At 44.3% G+C, this 20,971-nt stretch overlaps 1 protein-coding gene across 6 annotated transcripts in view; it reads left to right on the top strand.

The window, feature by feature from the left end:
- Positions 1–20,971, top strand: part of ush2a (Usher syndrome 2A (autosomal recessive, mild)) — a 116,673-nt gene that overhangs the window by 93,823 nt on the left and 1,879 nt on the right. The window contains exons 72-95 of one of the 6 annotated variants that reach the window (XM_049719092.1): positions 565–723; positions 1,305–1,467; positions 2,155–2,372; positions 2,443–2,579; positions 9,936–10,017; positions 10,098–10,243; positions 10,314–10,655; positions 10,734–11,095; positions 11,448–11,817; positions 11,979–12,260; positions 12,341–12,510; positions 13,113–13,443; positions 16,474–16,683; positions 16,783–16,875; positions 17,001–17,146; positions 17,257–17,375; positions 17,491–17,589; positions 17,679–17,855; positions 18,149–18,232; positions 18,370–18,511; positions 18,615–18,702; positions 19,255–19,320; positions 19,623–19,820; positions 19,949–20,557. In XM_049719092.1, the coding sequence (XP_049575049.1) occupies positions 565–723; positions 1,305–1,467; positions 2,155–2,372; positions 2,443–2,579; positions 9,936–10,017; positions 10,098–10,243; positions 10,314–10,655; positions 10,734–11,095; positions 11,448–11,817; positions 11,979–12,260; positions 12,341–12,510; positions 13,113–13,443; positions 16,474–16,683; positions 16,783–16,875; positions 17,001–17,146; positions 17,257–17,375; positions 17,491–17,589; positions 17,679–17,855; positions 18,149–18,232; positions 18,370–18,511; positions 18,615–18,702; positions 19,255–19,320; positions 19,623–19,820; positions 19,949–20,035 (4,271 nt within the window). In that variant the 3' untranslated portion in view covers positions 20,036–20,557. Of the gene's footprint in view, positions 1–564; positions 724–1,289; positions 1,468–2,154; positions 2,373–2,442; positions 2,580–9,935; positions 10,018–10,097; positions 10,244–10,313; positions 10,656–10,733; positions 11,096–11,447; positions 11,818–11,978; positions 12,261–12,340; positions 12,511–13,112; positions 13,444–16,473; positions 16,684–16,782; positions 16,876–17,000; positions 17,147–17,256; positions 17,376–17,490; positions 17,590–17,678; positions 17,856–18,148; positions 18,233–18,369; positions 18,512–18,614; positions 18,703–19,254; positions 19,321–19,388; positions 19,458–19,622; positions 19,821–19,948; positions 20,558–20,971 lie in introns of those variants that run through there. The other 5 variants (XM_049719089.2, XM_049719090.1, XM_068650491.1 and 2 more) reach the window with 5 other exon arrangements.

Below are 20,971 nucleotides of genomic sequence, written 5' to 3' on the forward strand. Positions count from 1 at the left end.
GTATGAGTGTATACGGCTATGTTTTGAGAAAGAATGACTTGAAAATCATACGTCAGATTTATGTAGGGGAGAAAGTGGCATATTTATAAATAAGTTGGTGGGAGGGTGAATAATTGAAGTCTCTCATTTGTTCGGTAATCAGTTCCTTCTCAAAGATATCCAGAGTTCATGAATGTTGAATTACCCATCACAATACAGTTGGCCTGAATTATGTAAAAACTTTCAGGAGGAATATTAACGCAGTCTATGAGTATGTGTGGTCAGTGTGTTTCTGTTTACTTTGGTGTGCTTGTGCTGGGTTGTGAGCCCACAGTTAAGACCTGGCAGTTTTCAGGACCAAATATAATGTAGAATTTTGTATGGTCAAGTTGTTGTCAATATTCACAAAGGGGACTTGGTTTATCTGTAAACACGGAATCAAATTAGCTACCAAATGTTTAATCAGGACTTGGAAACTTTCTTTAGAAGCTCTGCCGACAATAACACTTTTGCCAATGGAAATTGAGATGGAGATTATAAAAGCGGATTGATGATAGTGTGTGTTTGTAATCTATTTTTCCACAGCCCATTTCAACAATAGCCAGCCCGTCAATTATAACATCTTGTTGAATCCCGGACGTAAAGGTGCCACAATGCATGCTACAGGCCAAAAGCAGAACCTCACTGTTAAAGGACTTCAACCATTCACTGCTTACGATGTCCGCGTGCAGGCTTGTCAGAGTGGTAAGTGTAAAATGCAAATATATATGTATATATGTTTTGTTTTTCCTTTTTTAATTTATTTTATTTATATTATATTATTTTATATTTTATGTGATCCACAAGCTTTACCAATTGCACGATATCTAAGAATCCAATCTGTTTTCACCTCCTGAGGTCCACACACATTTAACATTCCATTGTAAATGGAAAAAATATTAACCACTACATAGGAAAACTAAGTTTAAAAAAAAAAATCACTTTTCTAAGATCATTGATGGCACCTGCCGTACACCAGAATCGATATGCTAACCATCTCTCAAGATTCTTAAAATATTTAGAAACAGCCTCATGGCGCTTACTTAGCAATAAATCCATATTGGGCCTTGTCCTGAAGTTAAAGTATTGAGTCACTACAGTCTCTTGTTTAATCACAGCCAGGTTAAATGGCGTTGAGGTCATTATGCCGGTTCGAAAGGTCCTTCTGTAAGCTCTGTACAACTCTTGACTGTATATTTGGAATTATTGACTTGCTGTATGTAGATGATTTCTTGGTGTGACCTTTTCAGAAATGTCACCAAACTGTCTAGTTTTGTCCCGTGTAGGGGGTTGCGGCGTCGGAGAAGCTGCGCATGTTTGCACTTTTGAAGCTTCGCCTGAACATCTATCACCGCCCTCGGTTAACGCAGCTGGTTCGAGTTTCCTGGAGATCCGCTGGGCTCCCCCACAAAAACCCAATGGCATCATCACATCCTACCATATATACAGGTAAATCGATGTTGACCTCATATTTCAATGATGGCCTCTTGCTTTTTAAGTATATCACAGATGAATGTAGTTCAGATTAGGCTCAAGGTTTCTGGAAAGATTCATCTTCAAGCAGAGCCTTCTCTTATGTGTGTGCATGTGCTTGTGTGTGTTTTTAGTCCCATCGAAGGTCGCGCTCTGCTTGTTGACCAAAGAGTGTGTGATCTGGATGCAGGGTCAGATTGGACTAAGACCTTTAAATCCTCAGAAAACATACATTAGCATAGAAGCACACATAGGCACTCTGACACACCTGGCATGAGGACACTTAGCTAGACAGCCACAAAAGTAATGATAATTCTTTTCTCTCTCTCACATTTTAAGTACGTTTAATTTTTTTTTTTTTTTTAAATAGGACAAGTCCTTCAACATTTGACATAACGGTGAATCATCACATGTTAGAAGTAAATGTCTTTGTTCACAATTTTGTGTCACTGTAACAAATTAAATTTCATTTATTATAATTAATAGAGATCTGTGAATACTCAAATAGTGATCAGTCTGAAAAAAAGGTGGTGTGGAACATCCCTATGGAAAAATAATATTGTGTCAAGTAAAAATGAAAAACATCCTTAAATAATATTCTTGATAAAGTCTGATTTAGTACCTTGATTTGATCTGTTCTACCTTCAAATTGTGATCTGTCAGGTCCCCAATGGAAACGGAGGAGGAACTGCTGGTTTTCATCTGGTCTAGTGGACCACTAGAGTTTTTCGACGCCAGCCCCTCCTTGCAGCCGTTCACCTACTACCAGTACAGACTTTGTGCCTACAATTCTAAAGGCTCGGTTCGAAGCCAAAGCACGTCAGCTCGGACCCTGTCAGCACGGCCAAGAAATATGACCACCCCTGCTGCCACACCCACTGGTGAGTTCAATTTTATTATTTATTTAACTTGAAAATATCTCATATGATGAGCCTTACGTGTTGCTCACAGGTGCATACTCTATCCACCTGAAATGGAGTGAGCCACAACAGCCCAACGGTGTCATTTCTCACTATAAACTACTTTACAAGAAGCACCAGCCCGACCCGACATTCAACTCACCTGCCGCGCTTGCGCTTACTGTAGAGGTAAACGTTAACACTCTCAAATACCTTCTTTGATACATATGTTAGGTTCGCTCAGGTTCTACAGGTTCTGTTAATGTGTATGTTTGTGTTTGGATTCCATCATAATGTTCATTTGTGGAGATGACATGTAGGACTAAAGCAAAAGGCCCCAAGATAATTGTTCGAATATGAGCAGTCATTCGATAATATATTTATAGAAATGGGAAAGTGTCGGTACAGAAGTAAAAGAGGCGCTTCGGACCTCAAGAAGGGTGAGGCAGGGTGATAGATCAGTGAAAAGAGGGAGGAGAGTGAATGGAGGAGAAGAGATACAAGGAGAGATCTATATTCTGGACAAACGTGTGGCCTCTTCTTCTCCCTCTGTGACCTTTGGCTTGTCACTCATAATTAATACAAGATGTAAATGGAGACCTTTCACCTTCTCATTGATATGGAACACTCTGTTTGTGTCTGTATGTGTGTGTGTGGGGGAGGGGGGCTCATTGACATGGCATAGACTTATTTTGGTGGTCATTTGTCACGCACCTGCCTTCATCGCAGATCCTCTGCACAGACACACAAAGGGTGTCAATGAAGGGTGGATTAAAAGAGGGTTCAACATTTATTTACTGTACCTGCTTATAAAATGGCATTCAAGACTGATGGGAAGTTGTTAAGAAGCCACTTGGAGTTTATGAGGAGGTTTGTGTTTTAGTCAGAGTTAGCGAAAAAAAAAAAACATGGCTGAAACCTTGATATGATAGCATTGACTTTATTTTTAGGAGTCACAGATTTGTGAGTCAGCACTCAGAGGAGCAGCATTCCAGTGCTGTTCTGAGGTTGTGCGAGTTCTGCAGCCTTCAGAAGCAACAAATAACAAATTACCCCAAAACCACACACACACCCCTTTAAATTGCTTCTATTCACATCCCTCAATTTGCTGCCAGTGTGTGTGTGTGTTCATGTACACAAATGTCCTTTGGCCCTGTATATATTTGTGTGTGTATTGATATGGAGCTAGGTTTGGGAACTTTGCTCTGTGCCAGCCCGGCTGATTAATGGGGTCGTCACGCCAATCGGACGGAATGAGGGTACGGAGCGCAGGCGGCCTGCTTTGCTAGCCCCCGACACGCTGTTTGGCACTCTCACACACACACGCACGCACGTGCAATCTCACAACGCACATTTTCTCTCGCCATGCCTTGCAAGTCAGTGACAGACGTGTTAGTCACTCGGACATGGCTGTCAGGCTCACTTTCTTGCATTCAGGCTTTATTTTTGGACCTCGTCTTTTTCTTCTACGCTCTCCAATCCGATTCGATATCTGCTGTTATCTTTGATGAGGATGTTGTGGCTTGCCTGTTAGCAGGATTTCACCAAAACAACACTAGCAATAACCACGTCACTCATTTTATGTGATTGGTTCAGATTTTTCCATATGATGTAAACTCTAGTAGGTCTGTTGCAACATCCTCTGAAGTTGAAACTAAGCACAGGAAGAACAACTCAGCAGGTCCTGAGAAGACGGACAGGCTTGGGTTTGTTCAGCCTTGGCGGAGGTCTAGGCTCTACTGCGTGCCATTCTGCTTCTTCCGAAGCTTTTCTCCCTCCTTTTTATAGTTCATTTCCACACTAGAACGATTCTCATTACTCAGGTTTAATTTTTGCTTGATCACCACATTTTGAGAGCTGACTTTAGAGGACAAAAGCCACACATTTGTTTAGTGAAGCTTGCTTCTGGCTTGCTTCTTTCTTTCTTTCTTTCTTTTTTTTTACTTGCTGTAGAGCCTGTCTTTTTTTTTTTTTCATTGATCAGCTTTCTTAGTGCTTCCAGCTCCTCATCTCAATTGACCAATCAGGCCACCTTCTCATTCCTGTCTGGTCGCATCACTTTTTTTTTTTTGTTCCCTCCCATTATCTCCTCTTTACTGTCCCGTCCTCTATATCCCTCCCTCCCTCGGCTCCTCCAGATGTTTCACTCTGGCCCTCGGGACCCCTTAGGGAAAGAAGATCATGTGTATGTATGTGTGAATTTGTGCATACTTTTTTTTTGGTGGATACACTCCATGCGCTTATGATGTTGTGTTCACGGATGACATTTTTTTCCCGTGCATCAGTATGTGAATGTGTCTCTCTTATGTGTGCCGTATTAATACATGCCATTGATCAGAGCAGGACCCCTGACAGTCATCATCCCTGAGAACCATCTGGCCGACGCCTGACGCTCCCTCACCCAAACACAAGCTGACACCCTATTAATCTGCTAGCGGCATGCATACGTACGTGTGTATGCGTACGTTTGTATGTCCGTGTGTGTGTGCGCGTCTGCGTGAACCAAGACATTGTTTAATGTGGGTGTTAGAGATTAAGTGTAAGTGTATGCGCTTACATTTTCACCATGCACCTGCCTCTGCGTGCGTGTGTGTGTCTATGTATGCTCGCCGTGCACACGCATGCAAACGCGCACACACATCATCCGCCAACAACAGCCGGTGCGGAAGGGAGCTGAAGGGTGCTTGGAAATTAAGGTTATTACACAAATTGAGCCATATGGTCTAAATATTTCAGAGCTGAAATTTACTAGGCAATAAAAATGGCCCCTACCTCGGTAATGGTGTAAATTACAGCTTAACCACCAGCGCTAATGATGTCCTTCTGTACGCCCCGTAACCAACCGTACATGAAGGACACATTGTTTAAAAAACACCCCAGGAAAGGCGGCGGAGAGAGAGAGAGAGAGGGAAAGAGGGAGGGATGGGCAAAGGGGCAAGAATGAAATGGGGAAGGAAGAGGTGAGAAGAGATGAAAGTGGAGATGGAAGTGGAATTAGGGAAGAAAAGAGGAAGAGATTGATGGAGGGAGCGCTAGTTGGAGAGCGAGCAAGCAGCATGTTTACAATCTGTTAGTTTATCATTAAGGGCCCATCAGAGAGCACGGGCCAGCCAGCCAAGTATGTTTCAAGCCAACATGTGCTTTCAAATATGGCGCGCGTACACTTCATCATACACCCTTGGAAGATGTGGCAGTGAAATAAATGATTGTGATAAACATATGCCGTACAAGCACGTAGGGTGGATACCATCTTTTTAGTGCCACGCCCACCTGAGAGTTACATGTTGGAGATGGCCCACCAGACGTGGGTGAAGAAGGACGGATTCCCGGGCTTTGCCCTTGCGTTCCTTTTTTAACGAGCCACGGACAGAAAGGAGTGGGGAGAAGAGGCGGCGAGGCGAACGATGAGGAGGATGAAAACAGGTGAAGAGAGAAGAAGGGATAAGAGGACTCGCATGCAGAGTTCATTAGGGCCTCCGGCCTATCGGACAACTTCGTTAGAGGTCTTCAACTCTGATTGGAGAGCTCTCGGCGTTTTGCATAAGCGGCCAAATAATCAGGCTGCTCCTCTTTGCGGCAATCTCCATCATCTGGTGTTTTCCCCAACTCCTCCCTCTCCGGCCGTACGTTTCCGTCTGGCTTTTCTATACCTCACTTCTAAATAACAGTTGTTATGTCTTTCTCCTAGTCCATACCGCTCACACTCGTGCAAGTGATAATTTCTCAAGAGAGGTTTTATATTGCTTCTTTGGCCAGCTCGCTCGCTAGCTCTTAGTCCCGGTAATGACAGGTTGGGTGTTATTGTGTCTTGTGAAGAGCCTGGACCATTCAGTACGGTGCCCCTCCACTTGTCCTAATGGCAGCCACTATATGATGGTCATCACTTCAAAGTGTGAGGGTCTGTTTGCTTTTTTTTTTTTTTTTTTTTTTTTTTGAGGAAACTGCTACTTGTCTAGTCTAGAGGAATAACAATGCCTACGACATGCCATCACTTGGAATCAAAACAAAAATGTTAAAAAGCAACATGCACATCATCTTCAACCTTCTACTCTCATCTTACCAGACTTCAATTGACTGGTCTTTAACCACACGTCATTGGTAAACAGGCACTGTCAGAATAACATGAAGACTGTAAATATTGTGTTCCCGCGGTTGGAAGCCGCCAAAGCTAATTTTGGATGTCGCTGTGAAGTGGACATGCCTGGTCCAGATCCCTGCAGTCCCTCGCTACCTCTGTGGCGGCCACCCACATGCCTAATGGCACGCTTTGGGTCTGCTTGCGTGTGTGGCCTAAAATGTGTGTGTGTCATAGTTTGTCTAACTCACGATGACTCGTGGGGGCACCCATGCAGGGCATTTGCAAACATACATGCGGCAATTGTTCCAGCAACATCGAATTAGGCATGCACAAATAATTGCGTACACACACGCACATGTGAAGAAGGCTTGCCAGCTTGGCATGGGGCACCAAAGAGCAGCACGCAGTCAAAGTGCTCTCACCTCAGAAACCTCCAAAAACAATTACAGCGCCGCTCACGCCACAGCTTGCGCTAATCGACCCGACGACAGGACGCGGTTGAATTGAAGTCAAATGTGATCCGTGTCTGCGCTTTGCCATACAGACAAAGAATTGCGACACATGAGCAGAGGCGGGCCGGCGTGGTACTTTGTTATCTCTCCGGGACTTAATAGAATGGAGCAGGGAGGGCAGAGGTGGCCTGTGGAGCGGGACATACCCGAGACCCACCGGTTGGTCCACGTTCACCATTCATTAGACACGGCTTGCTCTTGTATGATCGCTCATTTGACTGCTACCTGTGCACGTGTCAGTGAGAGAGACAAAGAGAGAAGAAGAGTACACGTGTGAGTACGTGGCCATATGCTAATATTGCTCTGTCCCCGTGTCTCTGCAGGGCTTGGTACTGGCTGGGGCTTTTGTGAGATAATCAGCATAATTCTTTTGACAATTACACATGGTTACTCTTAATTAGTATCACACACTTGTCCCCGCGGCTGCACCATGCCTCTCCACCTGAATATCACGCACACACGCAGAGAACCCAAAAACAAGATGCGCGCGGATGTCGGCATGCCCGCAGGTTTATGAGAAGTATTTTGTGTGCCAGTCCAGACACACCAAACAGAATGTGGCATCGTTCTATATTTTCTCGTTGGTACTTTTTTTTCCCCCTTCCGCGGTCTCTCCACAGTTCTCTCCCCCTTCCCCCTCCGTTGTCGTGATTAACTGGAGGTTGTGGTCATTCCCACATACGTGTGCTTTTGCGCATTGATTTTAGGTTAACCTGAACCTTTCTTTTCATATCTCACACCAAAGGCAGTCTGGCTTTCTTCACATTGACCTGCGATCTTTGATTCTAATTACCATAACTGTAACTCACTTTATCGGCGTGATTAGATAGGAGGCTGTGGAACCTCAACGGTTGTTCGTAACCCACTCCATCCGATACGCAATTTCCCCTATGGAATAATGCAAATAGAAAATGTTCTCAGGCAAGATCATTGACAAAAACTAAAAAACTAAACCTAAAATTGAAAACTGAAAAAAAAAACTGTGTTAAAAATAACTAACAAAAATGTATTTTATTTTCATCTTTTACATTAATATCATACATGAGCGTTCAGGGTTCATCTTACATTTATTTATTTGGGTTAGCTGTACGTCTGTACACAAGAAGGTCCATTGCAGACATTTGAATAAATACCATAACTCATATTTAAAAAAAACAATAATGATCAGCAACCCTGTTGCCAGGTCAAACTGTCACCATCATAACTTTTAACTGATCAGGCAAACGTAACATCTTTACTTTCTTGACTGTCATACAAGTGTGAAAAGACATTTAGGCAATTAAATGTGTACACAATTTTGAGGTTACACAGTGCAAGAATTTGTCATCCACATTCCAACTTAATTAATTAAGCTAATAAGCGAGGGTTTACTATACGTACCACTATAACACATGTACACAACAGAAAACTGCAAATTGCATGCATGCAGCACTATATTAAATCCATAACAAGGTGAACCTCTTTTGTGTTGTCCTTCACAGCACAGTTTTATTTCCTGTTGCCATCGCACACCTTAAACCTTGTGTTACCTCATCTTGTTGATTTCTTCAAGTGTTTGCTTGCATGTGCGCATCTGTGTGTGTTAAGGGACAAATTATTATGAAGGGGGCTGTTAATGGAATGTAATAGTAGTGCGCTTCCGAGTTAAAGCGTTTGATTACAGCCTGCTTGTGTGTGTGTGTGAGCTGATGTGCTCAATTTCCTGGCGCACGTGCAGCGAGGAGGCCATTAATGCGAAGCGTTCCAGCGATAAAGTGTTTGAATGTATTGCCATCTAGAGGCGTGTAGCAGAGTCTCGGCGCTCCTATAAAAGCTGCCAGCGCCAGATGCTGCTATTGACAATGTGCATATGTTAAGCGCTTTATAGGCCACATGCCTCACATATTTCACTGGCTTTTAAGGTGGAGAGATCTCTCATTCGCGCTCACTTAATCCGTCTCTCCCTTTTGTAACATCTATCTCTCGCTTTCCCTGCGACTCTCTCGGGCCAGGCCGGCCGGCTCAGTCGTTCAGGGTCTTCCTCCTCCCCTCCCTCCGTCTGTCGCGCCGCTTTTTATTTGCTTCACCTGTTATTTACCTACTCAGCTCTTCGCTTTTTTCCCCATCACTCTTGCCTAATTCCCTGCCCTCAATATCATTACTTATGTACTTTGTTTTATTGGTCTTTTCAAGTCCCTCTCTCTCCTTTCTCAGCTGCGAACTTGCAGGAGGATTTAGCGTGCGTCTCGGGTGTCCGGGGATTTATTAATCCTATTTTACTGCCTATGACAAACATGTCGGCTGGCAGACATGGAGACAGTCAAGACATGTATTGGGCTCATTGTTCGGGCACTTCATCCTTGGTGCCACGGCACGCTGATTTGTCTGGGTTCTCCTTTGATTCCATTTGAGTCGGAGCCGTTTGGATTCCCTCGTCACTGCATGGAATTGGCCTAACAGCTAATCTCTTTATGTGAGCGCCTGAATATATTTAAAAATAATGTTTTATTATTTTCTCATAAACGTCTACGCACATACAGAAGTTGCTTTCGATCTCCATTCCCAAAAAGCATCTCATTCCTTTTCAAACAGCGCATTCCTTATCAATGAGTAAATGATGTTACACACACGGCTGTTGGAGCGAGTGCCAGCTTTTTTGGGCTGAATCCCGTTGCCCGAAGCTACTGGCAGACACACTGTGCCTCTGTTTGTTTGCGAGAGAGCTATGAAAGGATGCACGTGTGATACAAACACTCAGCAGGCTTTGAAGGCAGCCTTAAGGGACGACCGTCTGCCAGTCTGTCGTTGCCGCTTCCTACTCGTTCAGTATGCTGTAATGTTGATATCGCAAATCCCCATGACACATTATTTTAGCTTGTCATTGTTCCAGTCTTTCCTTGTTGTGGGAAAATATTTACGCTTTGTTTGCGTGACTATGACAGTCTGCTTACTCTTTTTTTCCTTTTTCATCTTCAGGGTTTAGTCCTCGAAGCAACCATTTTTGGCCTTGAGCCTGACAGCGAATATAGTCTACAAGTGGAAGCTGTAAATGAAGCAGGTTGGATTGTGACCAATGAGTTTAAAATCTTTACAAACATCTGATTCACTTTTTTTAATGTTTATTTTGAACTCCTTCAGGCAGTGTGTCAAGTCAATGGGTTGGCGCGAGGACCCTGGAGGCTACTCCTGCTGGACTGGCTAACTTCAGTGTGGAGCAGAAAGAGCAGGGCAGGTCATTGCTGCTCAACTGGGATCCACCAAGTTCTCCAAATGGAGTCATCACGGTATATGCTGCTCAATATCCAGACATGCTAACGAGACAAGTAAACCTTACCGCTTCCTCTTCTCCATCAGATGTACAATTTGTACAGCGAGGGCAACCTGGAGTTCAGTGGGCTCTCACGCAGTTTCCTGTTTCGCCGCTTGGAGCCTTGGACGACGTACACTCTGACTCTCGAAGCTTGCACGTCAGCAGGGTGCACACGTAGCCTACCTCAGCATGTCACTACTGCTGCAGCTCCACCCGCCTCGCAGCCCCCGCCTGCGCCCCTTTCTGTGGGTTCAGACCACGTGTGGCTCACCTGGGAAGGTCCTGCTCAGCCCAATGGGCCAATCAACGAATACCACTTACTGGGAAGAAGTGCCGATCAGGTGGGGAGGGGGAGAAGCAGAGAAGAGGATGCTAACAGAGAAAAAGTACGTGGAATGGTTCCTCCTCCTTGATTTTTATTTCCTTGACTAAGATATCATTTGCTATCATTGTCAATCACCCAGGTGCTGTTCCGAGAATCATCCCCACAAGAAAACCACACTTTCTCCTACACATTGTTCGGGTTGCGTCCTTGGACTCGGTACGAGTTCGCCGTACGTTCTCACAACCCCGCCGGCCACACTCAGAGTTCCTGGGTAACGGTAACGACCAGGCAGGCCCCGCCTCGCGGCCTTGCCCCGCCGACCGTGACTCACCTTCAGGGCCGACCCAGTGAATTGGTGGTGTCATGGGCGCCTCCTCTGGAACCCAACGGCGTGCTCCAGTCTTACAGGATCCAGAGGAATAATATCAGCTTCTCCTTTAGTTTTGACCCAACCGTGCTCAGCTACACCGACGAGGATCTTCTTCCTTTTGCGAGATATAGGTAAGGCTTGTTCAAAATGAGAGATTAAAACAGCATAAGAATGAAAATACACGCTAAACACAGTAAGGACCAGAGGTCATGCAGAGGTCAGAAGCGTAAGATCTGCATATGTCAGAAATGAAACAAATAAAAACACTCTTTCCCTTTTCTCTGAAGTACAATCATCAATTGTCAATATCAGACTGACTATTAATACATTTTGAATGTAATTTTTAGTCCATAATTCAATGTTGACAATTTTGGAGGACTTTTTGGGCCTATGTTAAAATCGTGCCTGTAAAATGAACAGCCTGCTATTGACTACAATAACCAAATCAAGCTATCAAAATGTTTCTTTTTCACTCTCCTCCAGTTATTCAATCACAGCGTGCACATCTGAGGGCTGCATCACAAGCCCTCCCACCAACATTACAACATTAGAGGCTCCCCCCACAACCGTGGAGGCTCCCACAGTGAACTCCATTACATCCAGCAGTATGGACATTTCCTGGACTCCACCACCCACCCAGAATGGGGAGGTGACCGAATACATACTCGAGGTGAACAATGAAGAAGCTTATCGAGGTAGCGAGCTGAAGACCGCGCTGGTAGACCTTCATCCTCACACGCCCTACCAGCTTGTACTGCTGGCGTGTACCAGCGGTGGATGCACGGCCAGCGCAAAAACATCCAAAGTTACAGAGGAGGCTCCTCCTTTGGTCATGCACGTCCCCACTCTAAAGGTACATTAGCATATGTAATCAACAGTTGGCTGATGCAGCTATTTATCAAGAATCATGATGTTTAGGCAGATATCCAGCCCGTTGTTCTTTGACAATTAGCAGAACATTGTGAAGGCCATTGGAAACCGTTTTCAATGCGACCTGTAACTTTTCCACTGAAGGTCACCGGTCCCGAGTCAGTAGAAGTAAGCTGGGTACCACCACAGAATCCCAATGGCATCATCACAGGCTACGAACTCCGCAGAGATGGCCAAGTAATCTACGTGGGCCCGGAGACTCATTACCACGACTTCACTCTTGTGCCCAATGTGGAGTACAGCTACTTTGTCAGGGCCAACAATAGCCGAGGAGCTGTGAGTAGCGCTGAAGCCTCAGCCAAGACTCACCCAGCTGCCCCTTCGGGTGTCGGGCCCCCCTTGCTGTCACCTCTGGGGCCCAATCAGGTTAACCCAAACACACTGACGCCAATGAGCTTATCTTTCTGTTTAAAAGTGTTGACCTGTGTTTTCTGTGTCCTGTCTAGGTGAAAGTGGAGTGGAATATTCCCGCCCGTCCTCATGGAGATATTATTAGTTACACGATATATCACAGGGAGTCCGTCCTGCTCGGTGGGAATAACACCGTGTACACTCCAAAGGACAACGTCTTCTCCGAGAGACTCACCACTCTGCGGGGGCTCGCTCCCTACCGCAGGTTTTTGTGCAATTGTTTCCTATTTTATCAATATACCGTTAGGGAACTAAGTTTATTGGGTAATTCCAAATGAACTTCACACATGATGTGTGTCTTTTAAGCTTTTTTTTTTTTTTAATCCTGCTGTCTTGCATTTCTCTACAACAGCTCTAACGCTTTAGTTGCTTTGGTTATCACTCCCCACAGTATAACAAAATTACACTGAAAATTCCATGGACCAGAATGCCCTTCACGATATTGGATCCCAAATTGAAATTACTCATGCAAAATAGTATGTGGAGCATACAGAACTGCTGAATCAAGCTAAAATTAAAACACCTTCCTAGTTTTGTTGGATTTTATAGCCATTCCCCAATAAAATTTGGTATTTAATGTTGCAATATACACTCACTGACCACAATATTAGGCTCAACCAAACGTGTCATTGTTGTAGTTCGCAGTGCTGCACAACAAAACTGTATCAGATGTTTCTATTATTCTGGTTACCTTATCCAGTCTTGACTTGTACAAACACCTCAAACCACAATTATAAATATCTTCAATTAGTAGCGCGAGTGCCCATCAACTCCACATAAATGACTCCATGTTGAATAACGTTGCAGGTATGAGGTGAGGGTGGAGGCATGCACGGAGCTGGGCTGCTCCTCCAGCGACTGGGCATCCATTCTCACGCCAGAGGCTCCCCCAACCGGACAGACTGCGCCACTGTTAGACCTGCAAGCCGACCCCCACACTGGCCTCCAGACCACCTTCCTGCTTACCTGGTCCCCTCCAGCTCAACCAAATGGGAGGAGCCCACGTTACGAGTTGTACCGCAGACTGGAGCTCACCGCCGATAGCCGTGGAAATGACGTGGCGACTCTAGTCTACAATTCTTCATCCACAAGCTGCAAGGATGAGGGGCTCCTGCCATTTACTGCTTATGAGTACCAGGTATATCGAACTTTATGACCACACTTTATTTTTGTACCTGTTTCTTCTCTTTGTGATATTGTAGTTTGGTTTTTCGTTGGCAAATGTTGATCCCCGCACATGCAGGAGCCATGTATTCAGACAGGTGGTAAATAGAAGGCTCCATATTCGTCCTGTTGTGCTCCGCGTTGATATGTTAATTGACAGGCAAGCCCTTTGGAAGCAACAATAACATTAGCATCCCCGCCTGTCAGATGTACGAACCGAGGCCAGAGAACCTGCGTAATTGATTGAGTTTGCCTGATTGCGGTGCTGTTTTTATTTACGAGGGTCTTAATTTATGACAGGAGGAAGGAGGAGCTCTGGGAGATGACGGGCGGGCAACAGCGCTATTAATCACGCCGCCCTCAGAGCACCCCACTTCCTGATTACCGGCCAGCCAATCGAATTAGCCGTTAGTCCCCTTGGTAACAGTGCTTGTATTGGAAAGACCTTTTAATGGTGACCGCTACATGTCCCCTGGGGATTTTCCGACAGTGGGGACGAGGTGTCGCTATGTTTGTGTTGTCCACGGTCACATGGGCACCCAGAGGTGCCCCACGTGAGTGTGTCAGAGTCACACCATAAAGTTAAACAAATGATAAATCTCTTTTTCCACATTTGTCACATTTCTTCATTGGCACTCAGCGAGAAATCATCGCTATCGCAATATTGGAGCCACTTCAACGTCGCCGTGTTTACTGGCGGTTACCGTCTCGGTCTTGGTGTTTCAGGCGTACACAAGGACGATACGTCAGCTCAGTTTAGCCCTGCCAGAGAGAGAAATCATATTAGGCTAATTACACTGGGTCATAAGCTCCTATTGACAGCTTTATGCGTCGTTTTAATTACTGCCCACTTTCACACAACTTAGCCCCTTCACCCCAACTGGATGCACCCGCCAAGTCGTCCGTCGGCCTATCAGAGCACTCCCACGCCGCCTGTGGTCCAACGGGCCAATAAAAGCACTCAAACTCAGCCGGGAAGTTCCCCGTAGTCCTTTGTTGCCATGGCGGCAAACGGAGTGTATTTTTATTTTGTGTCTAACAAGCCAAATGGTGGCCCAATAGGAGGAGAGAGTACAAGAGAGGAGTGGACGCAGTAACAAGTCTGTTTATGATTTAAGGACCACGAGATGGATCAAGGTGAATGTGATCTAGCCCGCTCCGGGTTGCAAGTTTTTTTCATCGCCGTTTCGTCTGCGTGACAGCAACTTTTTAATCACTTCTTGCAACGCAAGACATTTTAACAGCGTTGCTGCCTACCTCAGAGCATTGTTGTTGCTGGGCAAACTAGATCAGTTGTTTTAAGACACAAGTTTATTGAAAAGAACAGTGAAGTTATGTCATGGATCAACCGTCAATGAGTGACCAAATTCTATACACAAAAGTGCAGATGTTAAGAAACTCACAATATTCTAAGCATTGTCCCAAATAGAGAGTAGTAGGCCTACCTAGATGTTGTCATGCTTACATCCAACCCAAGATAACTGTTGTACTTATATTTCAAAAGTAAAATTGTACTTTTAAATGACATAAAAACTTAGAAATTCTCAACTTTTTAAAAAACATTTTACAATCAAAATAGTAATAACCTCTATTTTTTTTACGTAAAACCTTTCTAACAGTGCCAAGTACAACATTAGTCATCAGTTTAAGTGTTATTTCATGTTTATAATATTTATCAGAAAAGGTGCATTAACATCTGAATAAATCCGATTAGGGCCTTGATAACGGACATGAAATGAGCCCAGTTAAGAGTGCACACACTTTAATGGAGTGGATCCTTATGGAGAACCTGGGAGCACAATCGCACAATACACAAGATCCCAATTTATATTTTATTGCGTTTTATATTCACTACAATATCCCAACTGGGCGTTCATAACCAAATGTGTCTCATTTTGAGTTTATATCAGATTCCAAGGTTAATGCCTGTCTGCAATTATACTGTTTGACCACTACGTAATAGCTCGGGTGATTTCAGTGAATTTACGTTTATTTGCTGCTGTTGCTCATGTTAAGCAATCAAAATAAATTGAAGTGTATTTAAAATGTTTGTTTTTATTTCTATTTGCCATAAGTATATCTCATAAATAATCTTTGTGTTATACTGCAATGGAAAAAAAAACAAGCACGTGTAAAGACGCAACTTGTTTCCCTACTAATAGTAATACTAATCTTATGTATTGGTTTTAATTCTGTGTTCTCTTTGTTCAAAAATATTTTGGCCACTCTTCCCCCCTCATTTCTAGTCTTTCCATCCTCCTGCCTTCTCTTCCTCTCACTTCTCAGTCCATCTGTGCTGTCACTTAGATCAATCACTCTGATTGATCACACCCTAATTGACTATTATTGAGGTTAATTCGACTCTTAACATGTTGCGCGCACACATACACACGCGGACCTCGCCGTTTCTGGCCACAAACAATTCACATGCACACATACACACTTTAAACAACTCAGCTCAGACCCATCCATCTGCCTGCCGCACTACTTCTGACAGGCTACAGATGACTTACACATGCAAATCTCCAACCTGCGTGACCCTGCGCTGTTTACACCCACTAATTGTGGCCAACACAAGCACACAAATAAGATTAGTGTGTGTGTGTGTGCGTGTGTGCGTGTGTGCGTGTGTGCGTGTGTGTGTGTGTGTGTGTGTGTGTGTGTGTGTGTGTGTGTGTGTGTGTGTGTGTGCGTGTGTGTGTGTGCGTGTGTGTGTGTGCGTGTGTGTGTGTGTGTGTGTGTGTGTGTGTGCGTGTGTGTGCGAGTGCGTGGGTGTGTGTGTGTGTGTCTAACTCCTTGATGAAGGTGAAAAGTAATTGTCATGCAGATATGTTAGCGATGGCTCGCATGGTGAAAAGGTTTCGCTCTCACGCCCGATGCTAGTTTTGATGGATGATCCGATACATTGACTTATATCCTGTTGCATGTCGCCTAATTAAGAGACACTTTGATTAAGAGCCGGTAACATGCGTCTGAAATTCTAATGTGTGTTGTTGACCGGCAGCTGTGGGCAGTGAACTCGGCCGGCCGTTCATCTAGTCTGTGGGTCAACGGGAGAACCGGCCCCGCCCCGCCCGAGGGGGTCGCTCCGCCTAGTTTACGACACGTCTCGGCAACCACGGCCTTGGTGGAAATGCGTCCTCCGGCCCGGCCCAATGGCGTCGTCAGCCTTTACCGCGTGTTCTCACTGGACCGTAACGACCACGTCACTCTGGTAAAGAATAGACTGCTCTCTCCCCTCTACTTACTTGCTCAGCAGTTTGAAACCCTAAAGTGGTATGAACACAAACTCCATTCTGCCTTTTTTCCACAGCTCTCAGAGGGAACATCCCATCAACATACACTTCATGGTTTACTGCCTTACACACAGTACAGGGTCGGAGTGGAGGCCTGCACCTGTTATCAGGTAATGAAACAAGAAAGTCAGACCTTTAAAACCAAAATACCCTAAAAGAACTCAAGTATGAGTGATTTTTTTTTTTACTCAAATGTCAAGAGTAAAGTGAAATTGACAAACGCCTGTGACTGTAGTGCTGTAGCCAGGGACCTGTGGTTGAGCTGCGCACCCTAGCCGCACCCCCGGCTCGCCAACCCCCTCCCCGTCCCGTTACGCTGACCTCACGCTCTGCTCAACTTGCCTGGTTTGAGCCTCTGGAACCCAACGGAATCATCGAGAGGTGAGGGGGGGAGAACGTCAACTGTACTATGAAGGGAAGTTACGGCTCAGGGGTCGTAGCGATGATGTTATCTCACTGTCCGTCGCTCCGCTTGGGGTCCTCGTATGCAGTTGTGAGCTTCACCGTAGAACAGCCTGCCCGCAACCCCCCCAGCCTGTGAGCCAACCTTGTGTCACTGGCCCAGCAGACATCACGTTCTTTGGCAAGAGGCGGAGCTACAATGTGACAGGTTTGAAGTTACAATGTAAAAAATGCTAAAAAATACACAACGTTTGGACTCTGCAGTCAACTCCAATATAAGTTTTGATTTTCTATGTATTATCTAATGATATACATATGTGCAGGTCTTCAGCCATATTCCGCCTATGAGCTTCGAGTAGCCTGCTCTAACAACATGGGCAGCACCGCCTCCAACTGGACCACTGTCGTTACCCTCAGTGAAGGTTTGTCACGTCTCTGCACTCTCTCGTTCCACCTCTTCCATTCATTCAGTTAGTGTAAATGCAAGTGTGACATGTTTCTCTCTTCATAGCTCCTCAGTATGTGTCACCGCTGTCGGTGGGCAGCAACCTGACGGTCATTTGGCTTGACTGGACCGGCTCCTTCTCCCTGAACGACTACCTGAGGGAGTATACGGTGACGGAGAGCAAGCTCAGGATCTACAGCGGCTTCCACAGCTACCTTCATGTTCCACGCAAGTCACAGAAAAGTGAGGGCACTTTAACAACTTTGCCTCGCATTCCTGAGGTTCTTGGTTTGATTCCTGGTCCTTCAATCCTTGCACATGAAATATGCTTTTACGCTTTACCTTTTAACCTTGCCGCCAAAAAGAGTCACTCAAAACACGAGCATTCCTTTCGGATGGACAGGGTTGTGTTTTCGCTTCTGTTTTCACAAGGAGGATTCGTCCCACCTTGTGTGTCATTCCTCAAACCTGTAAAAAACAGCTTTATCCACTCAGATTCTCAAACGACATTGTCTTTCTCCCCATGTCCTCCGCAGCGCTGTCATTTCAGGTGACTTGTACCACAGATAGTGGCAGTGCCACCACTCCCACTGTCAGATACAGCCCCGCTTCAGGCCTGGGTAGCGCACACACACAAACACGCACACACACTTTGACATTGTATTAAAAGAGAATATGAAATAATGACAAAATAGTTTTGATAATTGCCCAGTTGTCCCGATACTTCTGTCCAAATATTCTGGCATTCTACCCACAGGTCCTGTTGATCCAGAGGACGCAAGTAAAGAGGGAGCAAGCATGCCAGCAGCACCACTCTATTCTGAGCTGTGGTTCATTTTGCTTTTGGCGCTGCTAGGGCTCTTCGTGCTGGCCATCCTGTCGGGCCTTCTGCTGCAAAGGTATTCTCACCACCACTCTAACCCAATCAGTCTCGATACAAAGCATAATAGATAGATCGATGGGTAGATAGAGGTTGAATGTTTTCCCCCCCATCATTCCCAGAGCTCTGAGGAAGAATCCATCAGCCAGAGATCGCCCTCCTCTGGTCATGCTTCAGAAGAGCAGGAAGGCGGGAGGAGAGACATACACGGTGAGTGAATGAGCGAGCGAGACAGTGAGCCAGTAAGAGATAGAGAAGGAATTTTTATTTATTGTAAATGATATAGCATTTTTAAATTGAATTATTTAGATACTTGGTTATATTGCAACTTTTGCACGTTGGAATGGCAATTTTTTTGTCCACCCAATTTACTTTATCGCCACTAGTGGGAGCTGAAAACCAACTACCCCTCTCAAGAAGGCAATGTGGTTGAATTTAGAAATTAAAATGTTTGGAATTGAATTGCATTACATTAATAAAAAAATTACCTGTAATGAGACTAATAATATGTCCATCCAGTCTAAATGTAATGTAAAGAAAACTCTGTTTAGCTGTTTAGTTTATTATGGGTGATTCATGTTCAGTGTTATGTAAAAAAAAAAAAAAATCTCTTTTCGGATCTGTTGACGGCATATTATTCATGGTTACCTACGTTGTCTCCGTCATTTCCTTTTTGTATCATTCATTGAATTCAAACACCTCTTCCTCTTCACCTCCTCCATCTTTCTCCTCTTCTGACCTCCTTCTTTGTTCGTCCCTCAGAGGCCTTATCCCGACTTGTGCTCTAAACATCTTTCCGGCTCTGTGCTTCATCCCGATCGCCTCACAGTAAGACTTTTCTTCCCACTGTGGGCTAACCCTAAATGTCCACTTTATTGTTTCCCTCCCCCCTGCAGTTTGACACTGTAGCAGACTGTGTTGAGATCAACAACGTAACACTTAAAAGCTACACTGTGTATACTGAGGTACTGAGCGAGCATGCTGTCTTCACGCGTGAGTGTGTGTGTCCATGCTGTGTGTGTCAACTAGACAATATTACTTTTTGTGATGTTTTTGTTCGGTGGTGTGCCTTGACATTTCCCCATGTTGAGAAACCACTGCTTTAAATCAAATCCAAATGTACGTTTCAGGGCCTGTCCGACACCAAGATAGTGGGCGGTGGCTCAGCATTCAACCCCATGTCCGTCCTGAGGGTCCCCAGGCAATCGGACCTAAGCCAGGCCTACTCCCATCATCCCTTGCACCACAGCCTGAGCCAGCTGATTGACAGGAAAGCTCTGGTGACGGAAGATGGCTGCTGGGACAACCCTCTGGGACCACCGGCACTGGTGAGATGACAACTACAGCTTGATGTCCTCTCACTACTGTATAAATCTTATTTTTTTTTTTTTTTCAATTGAGTTGAACAACTCTTAGTGTATATTAATGGTGAAAAAGTTTCATGTTGTTGTTTCAGTACATGGAGGAAGACTTTGCGGATACCATCAAGTCTTTAAGTTGTGTGAGAAAGGAGCGTGCCACTTTCACTGACACTCATCTTTAAGGACACTGCACCCAATCAGGTATCACAATGTTCATTCATGGTTGAAAAGAAAACACAAGAAAACAGCTCTAATTTAGCCTCACATTTTTTTGTGTAGTTGTAGTTGATTTTCTTGCTGTTAGCTGCTTCTTCAAGTTACTGTGCCTCATTTAAAGACTCACCAGTCCCCCCGTAGATGACTTCTAAGGCCTTGTTTATGTTACTTTTTGAATGCCAACTATTTCTGAGATGAACTGCTGTTTTCATTTAACTCAAGTGAGGTCATTTTGATTATGCACAGGTTTTGTGCGAGTTTAGTCTTGAGTGGAGCATACGGTGCAGTTAGAACTTAGCTGTGGTGCTTGTTATATGGTGTATGTGAGACTCCAGTATTTATTAGATGACTTATTGTTCTGGACAAAACTGAAGCCTAATGTATTATGACATTGTTGTTGTTTTTTTGTTACTGTGGCAATATTATTTATGTTTGCTGTAAATTAATAATGTTAGATGAAATCAAATATAAGCGATGTGGCCAACACACACTCTGCCCTTTTTTTTTTCTTTTTATGTAATCCACACACACAAAAGGAAATACAAAAACAAGTCTTCTCCAGGATAGTAGTGAGCAAAAAAAAATTAATTATATATTTCACAGGTTATTTCAATGTTACATTTTTATTTATGATTCATATTTTGTTTTATTTCATATTTTATAGTATCTTACGTATGTTGTTTATAAAAATGTGAATAACGTAATTGCTTAGTTTAAATCTTCAATTTTCCACACTCTTGATATTAAATTGATTTAATATAAAGATTAAAGCTACATTTATTGATTTTTAAAAAGTTTGTCGTGTCACTTTAATGTTTTAGCCATCATTTTAAAATGTTTGAGGGCATTTAAGTAATGGGGATCAAGGACAAACTTTAGGAATAATCTAAACTACAGCAAAT

The sequence above is a fragment of the Syngnathus scovelli genome, chromosome 4, assembly GCF_024217435.2.
Source record: "Syngnathus scovelli strain Florida chromosome 4, RoL_Ssco_1.2, whole genome shotgun sequence".
In the NCBI taxonomy this organism is placed as follows: Eukaryota; Metazoa; Chordata; class Actinopteri; order Syngnathiformes; family Syngnathidae; genus Syngnathus; species Syngnathus scovelli.